The sequence below is a fragment of the Planococcus citri genome, chromosome 3 (genome assembly GCF_950023065.1).
Source record: "Planococcus citri chromosome 3, ihPlaCitr1.1, whole genome shotgun sequence".
NCBI lineage: Eukaryota > Metazoa > Arthropoda > Insecta > Hemiptera > Pseudococcidae > Planococcus > Planococcus citri.
Window position 1 is genome coordinate 35,664,815 of NC_088679.1, and position 18,959 is coordinate 35,683,773.

At 34.3% G+C, this 18,959-nt stretch overlaps 1 protein-coding gene across 4 annotated transcripts in view; it reads left to right on the plus strand.

Moving 5' to 3' along the window:
- Mrtf (Myocardin-related transcription factor) overlaps positions 1–18,706 on the plus strand; it is a 136,128-nt gene extending 117,422 nt beyond the window's left edge. For 3 of the 4 annotated variants that reach the window (XM_065354852.1, XM_065354850.1, XM_065354853.1), the window contains exons 4-13: positions 4,303–4,434; positions 5,001–5,168; positions 7,829–8,388; positions 8,467–8,610; positions 8,912–9,152; positions 11,814–11,990; positions 12,072–12,379; positions 12,478–12,845; positions 12,929–13,301; positions 15,373–18,706. In XM_065354852.1, coding sequence (XP_065210924.1) covers positions 4,303–4,434; positions 5,001–5,168; positions 7,829–8,388; positions 8,467–8,610; positions 8,912–9,152; positions 11,814–11,990; positions 12,072–12,379; positions 12,478–12,845; positions 12,929–13,301; positions 15,373–15,960 — 3,059 coding nt within the window. In that variant the 3' untranslated portion in view covers positions 15,961–18,706. Of the gene's footprint in view, positions 1–3,111; positions 3,371–4,302; positions 4,435–5,000; positions 5,169–7,828; positions 8,389–8,466; positions 8,611–8,911; positions 9,153–11,813; positions 11,991–12,071; positions 12,380–12,477; positions 12,846–12,928; positions 13,302–15,372 lie in introns of those variants that run through there. The other variant, XM_065354851.1, reaches the window with a different exon arrangement.
- The last annotated feature ends 253 nt before the right edge of the window (positions 18,707–18,959 follow it).

Genomic DNA, 18,959 nt, shown 5'->3' on the forward strand with positions numbered 1-18,959 from the left:
CACTTCTGCTGACAAGCGCCTTTTTCATAAAAATTATAGAGCCCGGTTCGGCTCCGATTCAGCTGAAATAGAACCTTTCTATCCCATTAATTCGTACCCGCATGGCTTTACGGCAGCAGGATACGAAATTTTGGACGATGCTTATATCATCGTATTTTTGGCCTATAATATCCTAATTATGGGGGATGGACACGCTGATGGTATCGCAAGATACTTAAGTGTATCTAAACCCTATGAAAACCTGGTTGACATAGAAATGTACCGTAGAGACCTTCTAGCTTCTGAATTACTCTTATATCTCGAAACGTTCTTAAAACTCCCAAAACGAATTATGATGTCAATTGGGAATTTTGACATACAAAGAGGTACGTCATACGGACAATTCTTCAATATATTCCAAGCTATTATTCTATTATTCAAAAAACTAAAAGTGCAAGAACTCATAATCCTTCCACTCATCCCGCACAAGAAAGTCAACCAGGAACAATTTTCAGAAATTAACAGAGCTTTAAATTACGATTGGGAAAGAACTCTTGGAGCTAGAATAACTAGAATTCCACATATTTTCGAAGAATTTCATACAGATAGGGCAGGAATCGACCAATATGGCCCATTCTACCCCTCCAACCAATATGCCAACGTACTTCTAGCCCTCAGAAATGAGCTTATCCCAGACGTACTTCCCAGACACTCTACAAGCCAATCTCCCAGACCCCCTACACCTGATGTTGAAATCCCTCCAAATAATATTCTTCCACTACTACCATTGGACCTCCGAATTCCCAGAATTTGCTTGACCCCTGTTAAAATAGATCCTCCTCCTACCACGACTTCATCTACTAAATTATCCCAAACTACAATCCTTTCCACCCCCTCTACCTCTTCTTGTTCAAGCAGAACAGATCTAGTGGTGCAAAGTGTACAAATTTCCACCGAAAAGAATGCAAATAATCTCGGAAAGAAAGGTAAACCACGTCGTGTAGAACGTCGTAAACGCGAGGAGGAGGAAAGCTTAGTTCGAAATGTAAGACGACGCACCGATCCCATCGTGCGTATGGTAGAAGAAGCTATAGAGCAGGTGGAAAAAACCAGCATGCCGCCAGTTAATGTGCCACGCGACCGCGCGGCTCGTATGTTTGCTTCTGATTCCAGGTCATCTCTAAATGATCATCGAACACCATCACGAGATGATGAGATAAAGAAGGAGGAGGCTGAGAAAGAGACCAATTTGTCAGGCCAAAACCAGTAGAGCTCTGGACCTCTGGGATTGGATCGCTGTTGTAAAATTGTATTTTCTATATACTTATTAATTAACTATATTTAACCCTAGATTTAAATATAAAAGTAGAACATTACTAACGTTTCAGACTCTCATCTATAGACAAACTCCAACAAGTAAGTATTTTTTGAAAAACATACTAATAGTTTGCTTCCCCACAGAATTATTATGACTCAAAAACAACGCAGTCCAGAGTAATGATCCTATGCTAATTGACGACTTTGAGAGATGTTTGACTCGAAAAAAGCTGAGATTCATTGATAATGATACTGTCGGTGACTAAACAACTACAACTTCTCATCATACAATACCACTACTTCTTCAACAGAAATTTTCACAAACCAACATTATTCAATAGTTCATATTTTTGCATTCTTTACAATATTTGTCTTTTATATGCATTCATATTCAAATCCTGCATCATGTGTCTACTTTTATACATATAGTTTTATGCCATGCACATATATTATCCCTGTAGAATTAGACGAATATCTTAGAATTACGCAAAACAATAGAATTAAGCAAAATCCTAGAGTTAAGCAAAATTTTTTCTTTTCTCCATGAAACTTTACGCAATTTTTTATATTACTTTTTACATTTATTCTATGTTCTCTACAATGTTAGATTCATGTTTCTATGCATTTATTTTCATGCCATATACATATAGTATGCCTTTAAAATTAATCTTAGAATTACGCAAAAACGGTAGAATTAAGCAAAATTTTCGAAACTGTATGCACTTTCGGAAAGATAGGGCCGCATAATGTACAAACTAGAACACAAAGTGACATTAATCAACTTTTCTTAGCTTTCGAACTTTTTCAACTTTATACTTTTGGTCGTCACATCTGAACAAAAATTAGGGAATTAAAATTTAAAATCTGCAATATGACAATTGTAAAACTTTCCATAAAAGAAGCTAGCTTTTCGTCGCCGTCATATTTGCAAGGAATAGGAAATCTTCATAAATTTATAGGCCAAATTAACATAATGCTACTTAATGACCAAGAACCACTCTCGTTGGCAGAGCACATACTTCGCGTATTTATTCTATCCAGTTATAAGGAAAACCTTCAGTTCATACCCATTAAGGCATTTAGGATACATTTGGCTACATAACAAAAAGAGAAGGGCCATTTCGGAACTCAAAAAATTTTAGAATTTTCTGTAAAACACATTACCATCTTTCGATCCTGTTGATTGGTTATAAATTTGAGTAAACGATCCCTCATTATTGACTTCAAAAAATTATAGACACCTTTAGTAGTCAGGAGCATATTAACAACTTTTCCACTTCAAAAATCCCACCCTCCGACCCATCTCTTGAAAACCTGTCACCTCAAAATAGTCTGCAGATCAACGCAGCAAAGTACGGAGGGGCAGGGTGGTGGAGCCTCCCTTGTCTTGGAAGGGAGGGGAAAGCGGGGTTACGGCATATTTTTCCTCTTATTTTTCGTGATCCGTGCTTCCCCCCGTGACCTGCTGTAGGGGTCAACCCCCGGAAGGGCATATGATATGAGGAAATATGCCTTCATCGCCTAAGCGATGATTAAATTAATCATCACCATAGAGATGATGAATAAAATAACCCCCTTAAACTGCAAGTTCGGTAATGTGTTAACTCCTACTACTGTGCTACTCCTACTACGTAGCTATAACGTAATCGCGCGCAGCAAACGCATAGAACGCATCCGATGCACCCAAAAATAGTATAAATAGAGCAACACGGACGCGAGCCAAACTAGATGTATTTTAATCAAGTTGAACTTGAACAAAGCTCGTCGCGAAGAGTGGTTCTTGGTCAAAAAGTGTACTTATGTAGATACGAGTAGATGAAGTCCTCTATAGGGCGTTCATCCCTTTTATTCAATCTTCGCCCACTTTTAGTGGTTAATATGTTTCTCGTTTTCGTGATTTACATTATCGTATACATAATTAATCGCGTTCACACCGGAAATCATCCGATTATGCTGGCCATCGATGATTATCCTAGAAGAATAGGTACCTCGTGTAATACATTGCTGTCGACCGGCCTAGTATTAGTGAGCCACCCTGAAAGAGACAGTAGAAGCGGACATTATGTGAGCCTTGGTGAGTAACTTCACCACTATTTCCGAAATTGCATGCAATTTCTAGGGTACTTAATTACCCATCCTCTGTAATTAACTAACGCGTGTCGTATGGTATAAGCTTGTGCATGTACCTATTATAAAATAACTCTATAGTTATTCTATACTCTTTGATCTTTATACCCATTTTAATATGTATTTGATTTCATTATTTCTGATTAACAATAAACATATTATCACTTTAGTGTAATTAATATGAGTTTTATTGGTAATTAGAGATTATTTCTGTGAAGAATGAGCTGCATGACTGAAACCTCTCCGATATTTTGAGCTAACCTGGCGAGGCGTAAATTCACTACCTTAGGGAATATTTCTTGACTCAATCACGTAGGTAGGAATTATGACAATAACCATCTATATCAATCTTGTCAGATCTCACTCTATCAAACCTTTTATAATTGAATAAAACTCGTGAGATCTAGCTTCAGTTGCCAAAATTTCCGCTGGATAAAAACCGTTACTGGCTTCGGAAACTAATTTATTTTAATTAAAAATTTTATCGTGAAATATTTTATTACTTACCTCTTCGATTTCCGCTCGCTCCATTCCTTCTCGTGGAATGTCAAAATTGATAGCAAAATTGTAAATAACCTTCGTGACAACAACTACATTGGCTATTTCATTGGAATTCACTCGTGATAACATACGTTTTTCTTTATTTTGAAAAAAATGACATTTTTTTAATCAATTCGAAATTAAAAATTGATAATAGATCGCACGATAGGTGTATTTATTTATTAATTTCCCGTTCAATTATCATCAGTAAATTTGATTAGTCAGAAAATAAAAAGTCCCACGTATCATCTCTCTCCCAATCACACCACTCGAGTTGATTCGTTTTACATGTATGTTTCTGCAATGTTTATTTCAACAAGTTTTTTTCTTCTTTCGTAGAATTGAAAACCTCACCCACGATACATGAACAACGACAGAAGCTAGAAAGAGCGAAAATGGGCGATTTATTGAAGGCGAAAATCCAACAACGACCAGATCGACAAGAACTCGTCAGACAGCACATTTTAGAAGGTATGTTTTGTTGTGCTGTGTTCATCGTTTCGTAGACTATAGACTGTGATGCTTAGCTTTCAAATGAGTATAATAATTAAAGCCTATACGTATACGTAGCACGTCCTCGTTAACTTCCTCTTTCTTCCCCTATTTGAAATTTTTTATTAATCGTTTTAATGGGTTTTCGGTGATTTGGTTTGAAGAAAAACGACATTTTAAACGTGGGAGAGAGTTTATTGGCGTAATTTAGTCAGTTAACATTTTTTTTATTCGACGTGATGGCGAGAAAAAGTGAAGAGGAGTGATGCTGATGATGATGAAAAAAAAAAGAGTAAAGAGTACAAACAGTTTAACGGAAAAATCTGGAACAAAACATGTTTTTTTTATATATATGGGCGAATAACCCACGTGTTGCGATTACGCAACGTGCTTTTTTTCTGCGTGTGTCGCATTTTCGTCTGGCCCTTCTCCGAGGAGCAGAGCCGGAGCGTTGTTCATTTTAATAATGTGTTAGATTGTAAAATTTCTTAATTATTATTCGTTTTGACACGCGTTATTCAATTTATTTCGTGTTTTATTTTCAGCGGATGTAGGGCACGTTGATCCGTCGTTGGCAGAACGACAAAGAATGTTGAAAAAATGTCGACTGGTGGATTCTTTGAACGATCAACTATCTCATCGGCCGGGTCCGTTGGAGCTCATCAAAAAAAATATATTACACACCGAAGAGCCCATCGAAAGAGCAGTCAAAGGTACACGTATAATTATTTTAAAGGGTTTATTCGTATACCTCCGTTGTAAACATGAGCACGAATTGATATATTTTTTCTCTCGTTAAAAGCGTTATCATTCTTGAAAGCTCGCGTTAAATTTTTTTAATGATAATCGGAAACGACCAGACAAACGCAAATTTAATGTGAAAAATTTTTACACGGTACGTAACTGAAAATATGTTATTAAGAGAAAAATTAGCAATTTGGACTGTGACAGGTAGATGTAATAAATGATAGGCGAGATACATCTGGGCTAAATAAAGTGCCATGTTATACGAGCGAGTTCTAAATGAACCGTACGTGTTTTCCAGCTAATAAAAAGCGTTAAAAAAACAGACGCGAAAATGGTTATAAATGGCGTTATATTTTGGAATTGAGCTTCCAAATGAGTTTTAATACGTAAAATGGGTTTTCTTCGTATCGTTGCGCTTTCACGTATACAAGGTGTCCTGCTAAGTTTAAGCCAAGTTGATAAGTTCGCTAGTGTTGGTGGAATTCGTCGAGAGACGATATTAATGATGAAAGTTTATGCGAAAATGTTGCCTGTTTTTGAATTGTCACGGAGCTGCTGCAGGTTTAGCGAAAATTTATTGTTATTTAAATTTAAATTTTGGTCTAACTTATCGTAACGAATTATTAAAAGCGTTGACGACATTGTCTGCGTGAAAACTTGAGGTATTAGGACTATTATAATGCTGAGAATTTACTCGAGGTAATTCATCAGCGTGCAGATTGATGTTCACACGTTAAAGCAAATTTTTTAATGCTTTTTGTTCAACTTTAGCTGCAGAAGTGATCATTTTTTATGGCAAGCCTCCAATGGTTATTGAACATCTAATCTGGAAAAATTTGGTCCTGTGGTAAACCAAATAGATCAAAAATTGTCCTTTAGATCTCTCTTTGAAATTTTTTTTTCTTCATTTCGAAAACAAAAGAAGAAAAAAAGCAAGTTGCCAGATTAAAAATGAGAAAATAGCACATTAATTGGCTTTTCAAAAAATGATAGTTGACAGTTTTTTTTTGCGAATATCGGTACTTGATGGTGGTGATTGAGGTTCACGCGGGGGAGGGGGAGAGGGCAAGACTCCATTAAAAAGAAAGTTTTTGCCCATACCTCCACAGAGGTGCATTATGTGGCAGTTGAGAACATTGTTTCTGAGTAAATTTCCTATCAAAGAAGTTCATAACAGTTTCAAAAAAAAAAAAAAAAATGCACTAGATTGAAAGAAATTGGAAAATGACTTAGCTGTTTTCAAAAAGGTTCTTCAACAGGGCTCATTGAACTCGGTTACTTTTCAAGTAACTGAGTCACTAAAAGTCATTTTTTCAAAACTTTTGTTGCTAAAAAGTTTCGCTTTTTTACCTGAAATTGTCAAAAAAATTCAATTTTTATCAAAAATTACCACATAAAACCTTTTTTTGGCCAAAATTGAAAAAAAAAATTATCTTTGCTGAAAGTTTGCTTAGAGGCTCTGCTTTTTGCTAGAATGATCACAGCCTCACTTTCTGTCGAAAATAGCGAAAAATTTTTTCTTTTTAAAAATTGTATATGTAAATAGTTGTTTTTTTCAAAAAATTTTGAAAACTGTCACTTTTTGCAAAAATTTCTAAAAAATCTCATTGAAAGAAAAATTGTTCAGAAATTTTGTTTTTCTGTCAGAAACTACCAATAGTATCAACTTTTTACTAAAAATGTTTTAAAAGCCTCACTTTTCTTCAAAAAAAAAAATCATTACAATTCTATTTTTCCCCGAAGCTTTTGAAAAGCTCACTGTTTTCCAAAATTTCCTCAAAGGTTTCACTTTTTTGTGGAAGAAATTTCTGTGAAGCCTCATCTGAGCCTTTCTCTAAAATTGACCAAGTCTAAAAATGTATAAAAAGTCTCACTTTTTTGAAACAGAAGTTGCAAAAAAAAAGTATCACCTGCCTAAAATTGTCAAAAAGTCGTACTTTTGCTAAAATTGTTCAAGTTTCAAACCAGTTTTATTTTTAAATTTCAATTGAAAAATGTTTTACCTATTTGGCTTTTTTTACATTGAATTTATTTGAAATATTCTTGTTCTTACTTTTCGATGTATTATAATACATTTTTTTGGTCAAACTGCTGCTCCTTTGTATAATTTTAAAATAGGTGACATATTTTTGCTGCAGTTTTTGTAACCGTCTTTACAGTCTGTTTCGTTAATTTATTGACCCATCTAGCGTCAGACTCAACTTGGACGGGGACACCCTGTATATATTTACGCGTATTTATTACTCGTTAATTATAAATGGGAATCTAGGAAAAAACTTTTTTTTTAATTTGGGTAATTTTTTATGCAACATTTGCACTTTACGAAATTCATCGTAATAATATTTTTGCCACGTAGTCGCGAACAAACGTTTTATGATGGTCCAAATTTAATACGTTTTATTGCTTTTTATCCTGTATTTAAAAAGAAAGCGTCGGCTAATGTCGTGGTCGCGGTTTTTTTTTCTTACCTAATAACAACGATCATCCATTCATCTTAATTTTAAATGTCGTTTGCGGTAGCATGCAGAATTTGGCAGCTAATTTTACGATTTTTTTGCTCCTTTTTTAACTTTAATGGGGTCGCCGTGTGTTTACTAATGCTTACAAATGTGTGATATGTTTACAGAGGGTCACATCGAGTTCAAAGCGACCAGCGAAGGGCAAAAAACCAAACCGGAGCATCCGGATCATTACATGACAATCGATGACGATTCGCAAAGCTCCGATGCTCAATCGCCTCGCGACTCTAGCTCGACGTTTAACGGCGACATGTCGCCTCCGTCGAGCCATCATTCTATACAAGCCATGATTACCGATGGCGGTAACGAACTGTTCCGGCATACCGGATCTGATATGTTGGAGACGGCTGCGGCTCAAGCCGGAATTGTTACCGTGGTTGTCGCTCCAAACGCCAGCATCCTTACGACTGCTCCGAGTCCTCTGTCTTTAGGTTCCTCTACTTCTAGTTTGTCTCCATTAAGCTCTATAGCCTCACCGTCATCTGTATCCTGCAGTAATGGTGCCACATTCGCATGTTCCTCGCCAGCCTTCACTACCACTATTTCCAGGCCCACGTTGCCCGTCCATCAACAGCAACCGGCCCCTGGCAAAGATAAGAATAAAAAGAAATCTAAATCTAAAGTGCAACAGCAAAAAACTAGGACTATTAAATTTCACGAGTACAAGGTAACGCTGTCGGATCTTCCTTTTCCTTTAAAAAATAATGTAATCTTGTGTTCTTATCAACATTTTTTTTTCGTGCAGGGACCTCCGAGTGCTCAGAAAAATAGCAATAATTCTAATTCATCTTCTAATTCGAGTTCCAATTCAAATTCAGAAACGTCGTACGATATATTATTAAGACAACAACAGGTTATCCTACAGTTACAATTGGAGTGGCAACAAAAGGTTCGTTGAATTTTCATCAATTTACCTAAATTATGGGTTGAGAAAATTGACATAAGGCAAAACTGACTCTGCTGTGGAAATCTCCAGGTCCAATGTACAGGACTCGAAGAATTCCACAGTAGGTAATGTCAGTGTTCTTGGAATATTAAAATGAAAATGGAAGGAGGGAGCATTGGGAAGGGGTGAAGTTGTTGAAAAGACGATAAAAAAAATTGCTAGTGTTTTATATTAATTACAATCCTAATGAAAATAGAAAAATCATCATTGTTCCATTTTAATAATTTGATTTATTTTATTACAGCATTCGCAAATGGTTTCGCAGCAACAGAAAACAGCCGAACAAAATCCATCTTCGCCTTCGATCATATCATTGTCGTCGCCTTCGCCTTCATTATTATCTCAACAAATGATGGATCAGTCGACGTCTCCTCCTCCTCCTACCCCTCCTCCGCCGCCGCCGTTACCACCGCCTCCTCCGCCACCGATGCCCTCGTGTAATACAAATGTGGCCAAACCGCTTAGAAATTTGGAAGATATGAAAGGTAAACGAACGCTCGAAAATGATCAATTGTCTGGTGTTATTTTGCTACGTATTATGTTTTTCTAGTTCTGCCTCGGGTGCCGTCTCATCTAATAGGGACGAATCATATTGATTTGACATTTTGAAAATCAATTTATGGTTTTGTGAACTGTTCCGCTTTTAAAATTATCAATATTGTAGGGGGAAAAAAGGGGGTCTCCAGTTATGTACTTTTCAAAAAATATATCAATGTTGGGAGTGGATAGGGTCATCCCAAATTTGGAGAATTTTTCGGTATTCGAACAAATTGTGCAAGTTGAAAAAAATGAGTCCAAAAAAAGTTGAAATGGAGTATGTTTTTATGACACCCTCCCCCTTTTCCCAAAAAAAATCTGCCCGAGTACTAATTTTTTGTTTTGAAATTTTATTGAGACACCTTGAAATTTATTCAGAAATCTGCTGATCAATGGGGTTAAAATGGAAATAGAAGGGCAATGGCGAAGCATTCAAATTAAAGAGAAATGCATTGGAGTCGCCTTGAAATATGATTTTATTGGAGATTCATGAATGAAGTGATAAATTTGAAAATATTTAAAGATGGATTGAATATTTTTCAAAAAAATCTACAAATTAGAAATTTTTAAAAATTGCAGAATAGACTTGAGGATACTTGAAAATTTGATTGCTGAAGAAATAACGTTGAAAAACAACCAATCTAACGAGCAAAGTTGGTATCAAAGAAGTAGTGGAAGTAGTGATTTCGATTTTTTTTTAAATGATAATAAAATAATCAGGTCTCATTATTGAAAGAAATTCTAAGATGGCCCTCTTTGAAAAAGAAGTGTGATTATTTTCCTCGTCTTCTATTGCAGGGTTCAACAGTCCTGCTGCATATTCTGCATATCCTGCTTGTGTCCTACTTTTTATAAAATTTATCGAAATGTACTACTTTTTTTCAATATCAGAGATAAAATTTCCAATTCATTTCCCTTTTTTGTGAAATTTTGAACCAAATTTTGTTGTTTTCCTCGTCTGACTGATGAAAAAAAGCCCAAGTTATTTTTAAAGAGCAAGAATGAATTTTTTTCTTAACGCTTGAAAAGTAACGTGTTTTTTTAAAAATATTGTCAAACGAGAATTTTCCAAAAATGTTGTGCCTCGCTTTGCTTTTCAAAATAATTTTTAATGGATTAATTTGCATTAAAAAAAAATAATTACGTTGAAAAAAAGTATGATAGTAATTTCATTGAAAACGCTTAAAACAAGCTGAGACATTTGGGACACGAAAAATTAAGATGGTGAAAATATTGTCAACTTTTGCCTCCCTCTTCAAAAAATATTTAAAACTCCATAGCACTTAAAAAGTTTGAAATTCAAGTGTAAAATGTTGACCCCTCTCCTTCTCCAAAAAGAGTCGTGACGTGTTTGCAAAATATTTCGTTCTTGAGAAATCGAAATGGTAACGATATTTTTGACTCCTTCCTCTCTCCTTGCAATGTCCAAAGACATTAAAAACACAAAAAATTGACGTGTAAAATGTTGGACCCTCCCTTTGGGTCCTACATTAAGAAGTCGTAAAGTGTTCAAAAATGTCTCGCCAACAGTCCTGCTATATTAAAATTGGATCTGAGCCATTTTTGTAGCGTGATGGGGAGATTGAGGGGGGTTCTAAAAATTCGTAAAAAGGGGGGGGGGGACAATGGATAATTTTTCAGAGATTTTTTTTTAATCTATAAACGATTTTCAATTTTGAATGTTTTTTACTTGAGATAAAAAGGGCTAAAATCGTGTGGACTTCATCATGAAAAGATTCAAATTTCCCAAAATTCAATTCAAAACATGTGTTGAACAAAAAAAAGTAGGCACCTTAGGTAAAGATGAAAAATTCCCCAAAAAATTGAATAAATTTCAAAGATCAAATTTGCAAAATTTGTTGATGATGTGGAAAATATGAGTATCTAATGTTGACTAAAATCCTGGTTATTTGCGAATTTCTGTTTTCACTTTTTCAGAATTCGACTTCTTGTACTCAATTTTAAAAATACTCCATACATTTTCTAGGTCTCATTCTCTTGTTTTTTTTTCAATTTTGGCATCCCTGAAATAATTTCTTCTCATAAAAATAAATAAGTTCGAAGAATTTACTCTTTAACCCTCGTACTTGTTTTCTCCTTCAATGTGAAATTACGTAACTGAACCGCTCAACGATTGAAAAATTTGAAATTCCATCGTTTAAGGTCGTTAAAAAAGTCAATTAATATCTGGCGTATTCGTACCTCTCTCTGTTGTTCTCTTTGAAAATCAGCCGCCTCTGTATTTGAAATTGGGTGACATAGTTCGCTATGCAGCAAATAAGTAGCAAACTATAGAGGTACATATCTATTTTGATGAGTTTTTGGGAGTGGCATTAGTTCAGCGAGCAAGTAATTGATGATCGATTATTGACTTAATGGCAAAAAAAGCGAATGGAAACTCTAATTTCATGGCTTCCTTTCATTGATGAAACGTTAATATGTAGTGTAGATTTTTTTCTCTCGGATACTCGAGTATATATTTCGATATATCTACAATGGATCGATATAGCTCGACTCAAAGCTTATGTATTTTACCATTATTTCTAGATTATTCATTTATCTATGTAATTTATGGCTATAGGAAAAATATCGTTATTTTGTTGATACAGTTAGTGACTTGAAAGCTGAACTGAAAAAACGAAATTTGCGCGTATCCGGACCTAAACCGCATTTAATTCAAAGGCTGAAGCCGTACGCTGAGAGTGCCACGAATAACAATCATTCTAATCAAATTAACGTATCATCTTCCAATATTGCCATTCCATTTAATGACGATTCTATTCCAGGTAAATAATATAATTACGAGTAGATCAATGTAAACTTTATAAAATTCGAATCGACAATAACGTCAAAATTTGCATCGACAGATTCAAGTGTTCCGTCTCCGGCGCCGCAAATAAATCAGCCATTATCTATAAGCAGTACAGAACCGGACCCGTTATCGAAACCTAACTCGCCCCAGACCCAAAATACCGATACGTCGGTAAACAAAGTAACCTCTTCGGGCGAACATAATATAATAGTTGAACAATCCGATGAAGATATAATTCGCGAACAACAAAGAAAAATCGAAGAATTACAAAGGCAATTGCTGAATTCGCAATTATTACTGCAGCAACAACGACAACAACAACAACAACTTCAACAGCAAGCCAGGTCATCACAAACATTCCAGGTATTTATACGATAATATTTCAATTGTACGAGTTCAAAATGGTTGGCTCTAAATGAAACGGTAATAATAATTAATAACGATGATGTTTTCAATTACAGCCACCGCAGGCGATAAACGCGAAGGCAAATTTGGCCGCATTTATACAGCAGCAGCAACTTAATCAGCTGCTGGCCCAGCAACAGCAAAAGTTGCAGAAGCAAATACAACAGCAACAGTTACAAATTCAGCAAGCGGTCCTGAATAGCAATAATTGCAGTAATCAACTTAACAATAAGATTAAAACGAACGTTGCCAACAATGTGAACGTCGTTAGAAATATAAATAATAATATTGTGATAAATAACGCCAATAATACCAATCACATTACCGGAAGGGAACGCAGTAATACTGTTATCCTAGGAGAACATCCGGCTACCTTAGTACTTAACCATGTCAATATTAAATCCGCTGATGGACACCATCAAAGGTTTGTTTACCTCATTTGCCTGTATGCTATTGCGAGAAGATTCATTTTCTGATATTGATGGGTAATTTTTTTTTGCTCCGCAGGACCACATCGTTACCTAATTTTGTCGGAACATTCGTACAACCTCATCATTTAGTATTATCCAATCAAGGAATGAAGCAATTAGTCTTCGATTCCGAGTCTGTAATTATTCCCGAACATATTAAAATTAAAAATGGATTCATCAACGGATCAGTTGTCGCTACCACCGATTCGACAGTCACATCGAGTAGCCCTAGCAATGCTATCGAAGTCGATATCAAACCAGATGTCGATACTTTGAACAATACAGCTTCGCAAATCGTTCTAGATAACGATAATTACGTTACATTACATATCGGCGAAGATGAAGGCATGACTGTTAACGAAATTGATGGTTTTAATCAAAACGAAGAGATCTCAAAAATATTCAAACAAGTACGTTTCATTTTTACTTCTGATTTTCGCTAAAATAATTTCATAATGTATGATGCCCTTAGTTTAGAGTTGTTTATAATTAACTCCGGTACTTTTTCTCACCTACGAGTATTTTTAAATCAACCTGAATTTTCGCTCTCGCGTAACTTCTTCGAGTGAGATTTTCAAACATTTAGTAAATTAATGCCACAAGGTGATGATGACGAATCTGAGCTCCCGAATGAAAAAAAATCAAGACTCTTCTCTCATCGTGAAAGCAGAAATACTCGTAGTAATAAAAAACCCATATAGGAGAAACAATTTCAATTACATTAATTGCTGTACTAAGTATTATATTTTTCATTCTGAAAATTAATTACGGAAAAAAGCTAAAGTCTTAAGACACGAGCGTTATTTTCCTGGTTGTTTTTTCAATACAATTTTACAAAATTAAAAAACAGATTTTATTAAAACTACTTAATGTAAAAGATCTGTAAACCATGGTTTGGTCTGCGTAGCTACGAAAGGTATTCACCTTTTCACGTTTTTAAAAATAAAACCCAACTTCCTTTGAGAATTAATTTTAATTTGTTGTCACGATTGAAATAAAAATTATTTTTCAAAAGAAACTTTAATTTTAATAAATCGAAAAAATTAACCCTTCTGATATTTTTATTTTTCAAACATATTATTCGTTGTATTTATAGTTTTTTTTTTTTAATGAAAGAGGTAGGATTTAAATTTTTAATTCATATTTCAACTGAATTTAATGAAAAATACCCCCCCCCCCCTAAAAAACCAAACACATTTTCTTTATTTGAAGCAAAAAAGTTTGAATTTTGGTGCTATTTAATGAACTTCGTTATGATTTAAGCAAACGTGTTTTAAGGGACTGCATAATTGTTTGAAAAATAGAGGAAAGGAATCCAAATACTTTTTTAAAATGGTAGCATATTATTAAAGGGGAGGGAGTATAAAATCTGATGAACTTTATGCTTGAAGTTCTGCAAAAATTTCGAAGTAGGTCCTAAACAGCAATGGATAGATAGCCATTTGAATTTAAAGTTCTTTCTTCTTTCGGTAGCTTTAAACTTATCCCCTCAAGAGGAGACTACACTTATTTTTGAAAATTTTCATCCCAACGAAACCATTACAAGATAATTTGAAAAAATAAAACTTCACTAATCGATGCGAATATCATTGTAATTTATTTTTTTCAATTTATTTTATAGGATGCCATGTACACTGTACAGCTACTAAGGCTAGGGACAATTCTGCGAAAATTGGACTTTTTTTTAAATGTGAGAAATCGGAAATAAATTATTTAGAAATTTATCAACGAAAGTACATAGTTTTTCTAACGCATTGAATCCGTAGAAAATTTAGGAAGAAAGAAGGTCGAGAAAATTAAACATCCCGTTGAAAAATATATTTAAATATTGTTTTTCTTGGAGTTCTTTTTTTTTTTTGATTTTTGCTGTGACTTTTTTATTTTCTGAATTTTGTCGATTTCTTATCGTTTTAACCTGACTTCGAAAATACTTGAAATACTTAAATTCTTTTATGTTTTTGCATAATGCCATTACATAAAATATTCTTTTTTTCAACTTTATTTTTTGGAAGAAATTTTTATTATACCTAATGACTCCAGTTTGGAATTATGTATTTGGAATCCGTCGGAATCTATTATTTTGTATTCTTGGTAATAGTTCTTGATCTCAATTTTTTGTGCACAAAAATTTTTCACAATTTTATCCTTATTTTATTTTTTTAAAAGTTGGAATGCTGATTTGTGAAGAAATCTATATCCCTATGTTCAATTTTATTTCCGTATTTATTAAACTAAATTATAAAGCTCAGCTCAGATTTTTCAAGGGAATAGTGATATTGCCAATGAGACCATTAATCCTGGACTTGGGTCATTTTTGAATCATCGGAATTGTTTTTTAAAATTATTTTATTTCTTTAGTCAATTAATTTTAGTTCCAAAATTATTTTTTCACTCCGCTTTATCCATAAAAAATTTTATTTTTATTAGATCTGTCTAAATTTCCGCGCATAATTAATTTTCAAACGTTCATTTTCATTACAGGAATACAACGTAAACGAATCGGTGGACGACGTTTTAGACTTACTAATGAAAAACGGCGAATTCAATCCTCCAGAATCAGGTTCATCAACCCCTATCGCCGCAGCCTCCGTCACCGTCAACGTGAACGATCAATTTGCCGCAGCAAACACGACACCTCAACCATCGAACGTTAACGTACCAATGCCAGCGACCAGCATCTCATCGGAAACGACCTCCACCCCTAGCTCCAACAACGAATCTAATAGTATGTTTTCATCTAGCAGTATCGACCAAAGCGTACCTTCGCAACATTTAAGTCTAGAAGAGCTCGGTATCGATATGGAAGCATTCCCGATGGATTTGGGAGAAGAGCATCATGATCCTCCGGCACAAACATCCGAGCTAATGGATGTCGATACCGATTGGCTCGATAGACTGATATCGTCCGAGTTAGATCATTCGACTCCTACATCGTCGTCAGTCAGTGGTAATTACGAGTCTTTGTTAAATAACAATATCACCGATCCTTTAGATCTCTTCAATATCGATGACAACGATTTTAAAATTGCTGCCGAATTTAGCTGGGATCGAGTCGATTTTGCTACGTGATGGTTTATCTAATCTATTGAGGATGCTTTTGCGCTTGCTTAGGCTATTATTATTTTTTTTTCAATTTGTCTTATTTTGGGATCTCTATGTGATTGATGAAAGTTGTACGTTTGTTCAAGTATTAAGTGTAGATGTAATACGGAGATATTTTATTCAATTTTTTTTTTCATTATGTAGTCAATTACTTTTGATAAGTTGTTTTTTTGTACGATGTTTATTTATTTATTATTCTACCAGAGCCGTCGATCGGTGTTCGATGGTGTATGTTTCGATAATGTCGTAACGCGATCGATTCTTGTTCTTCGTATGTCACATTCCCTTCTTCTCTCTGTAGAATTTGTGTGCCATTTTTTTTTGTGATAGTATTACGAGTACGATTTTACCCCCCGTGTAGTGATTCGCTATCGGAGTGTGAAGGAATGGTTCATGCGGTTTTCTCGAATGGCTATTTATAATATGTACCTAGTACCTACCCTCGAAGAGTGAAAAAACCCACATATCATCTTCGCAGTTCATACCGCGAAACTATAGACGAAAATTAATCAACTCGAGCGTCTCGAAACGCTTCATCTATAAGTACTTACTCTTTTTTTTTCTTATTGAATTCATTAAAAATTATCCGTTTGATAAAACTTTTAACCTTTTTGAGCTACGTCACTGAAAGCTGACTTTTTCCCAAGTTTTATGACCTGAAGTGACGCTTCAAAGAGAACTTGCTGAACGGTACCGTGTTTTACCTGGCTTTAATCTTAATTTGGCCAACTTCTTATTCGTATTGGCTGGTTCAACAGAAAGTAACTTATAAATTTCACGAGACAGGCAACTTTCACGCTCGTATACCGACGAAAAATTAATTCCGAGTTGGTAAAGTTTTGAATTTGGTTTTCCTAAGCTTAGATGACCTATATATATATATTTTGTAAAAGATTTCATCAACCTTTTCTCCGCCATATAATAACGAGTTTTTAATAGAAATTAGACGGTTCGCGGAGCGGTTTAAAGTAAACTTCAAAAAAATATATCTTTATTAAATCTGAGGCAAAGGTGTTACGAAAATTTGATATTTTCCCATCCCCTTCCTTCATCTGCATTCGAGTCTTTTTTGGGATCGTAATTTTAATCAAAATAATAAAAGGAAAAATAAACCTATTCTCGGTTTTTTCGTAACCTAGTTTTTTTTCTCTTTTATGTAAGCTTTATCCGCTATTTTGAATGTTATTCATTTAATTTGAGAAAAAATTACACTTTGAATGTAATTCAATCGCCACTAAGTATTTGTGTATAAAACAGAAAAAAATCTCGACACGTTTCATTTTCAACAATTTTTTCTTCTTTTTTTGATACCTTATCCGGTAACTTACTTCGTTATTGTGTCACGTTTCTTTAATTCGCCATCGCCAAACGTGTCTTTAATACTCGAAAATTAAATTCTGAAATATTAAAAAACAGAATAAGTCGTTTCGTTTTGCGTATAAAATGAGATTTAACGCGAGGATCAGCATTTTAATTAAGTTTATTGTGTTACCTTTGATAGGTCGTTATTTTATTAAATTTTTTACCATTCGAGAATTTATTCGAGAGTACTTAGTACTACGTGTAGGTAACTCTACCCGCAGTTAATGCGAGAGTTTTATTTTTTTAAATACGTACCTTTTGTGCCATTTGAGAAAGCTACATCGCATCTGAAATTTACCATTACGTTTTCATTCCATTAAAGATCTGAAAAAATCGATGTGTATTTAAATTGGCACCATCGATTTGTTGCGTTAGACATTAAACGGAAATAATTTGTGATAATAGTCGAGAAAAAGTACGGCTCGAATAAGCCACGTCGAAGGAATAAACAAAGCTGGAAAATTTCCTTCGGCGTTATCGGTGCTTATACCTTTTATTGACATTTAGAATTAATCGTTATTTAGTTAATTATTCGCTATATTGTTGCTCAAAGATATTTCGACAATATTTTTATTTATTTATTCATTTTTTTTTTTTTTTTTTGTCTTGTAAACATTCTGATTTATGTAATTCTCTTGTCTTGTTTGTATTTAAATTGGAAAATTCGACTGGTTAAACAATTCCATTGTGTATCGAGGACCATGATGATGATGATGATGATGAAAAAGTGTAAAAAAGCATAACTAACCCGCAATAATCGATTATTTTTACGCGAAATTTCCCCTCCTCCCTCTTCATCCGTATGTTTACAATGTTCGATATTTTAAAAATTATTTAGATTTTTCAATTTTACACGCTCGTTTTATGTACTACTATGTCGTTTTCATTATTTTTTATACAATTTTTTTTTGAAAATCACGCCGAGGTAAATATCCAACGGGGTTTGTAAATTTTTCCATTTTTTTTTTTCTTATTCTTCTTTTGTAAAGATAATAAAAAGCAAAAGGTTATTATTAAGGAGAAAAAACAACTTCATTGCCATGTATTTATTTAATGTTCTTTTCTCTCTCTTTTTCGCTATCGATAATTCCATATTTTTTTGTGTTTAATTATGTATCGTAAATCATTCTTTTGTTTTTTTTTCTCTTCTTCTCTATATTTCTTTCTCTCTATTGTAAATATGTCTAAATAAAAAAAACGTAATAATTTATCAATTTGTATTGAAAATAGATTTTAAAAATGATATTTTTTTTGTCTTGATTGTAGCCTGTACGAATTTCAGTGTTACTTAAGCGACGAGTTTTATGCTTAATTTAAAAGTTTTACAATAAAAAGCAATTGTGTTTTAAAACTGGTAGTTATTTGTATTTTTCACGAGCTTTCAAAAACGATTAGTGTGCGTTAAAAGTTGGAATTATAATTTAATCGCGTGCGAGGTTTGTGTGATCGGAGGACGAGAGCGTGGAAGGGGTCAAATTGCGACGTCGTCGGCGTCTTATTATGTCTTACGCTGGGTTGACACCGAAGAAAATGGACAGACGTGTGTTGGGATATGACATACCCTACACAATGCAAGTAGGTGTAACGCCAACTCGCTTTTAATG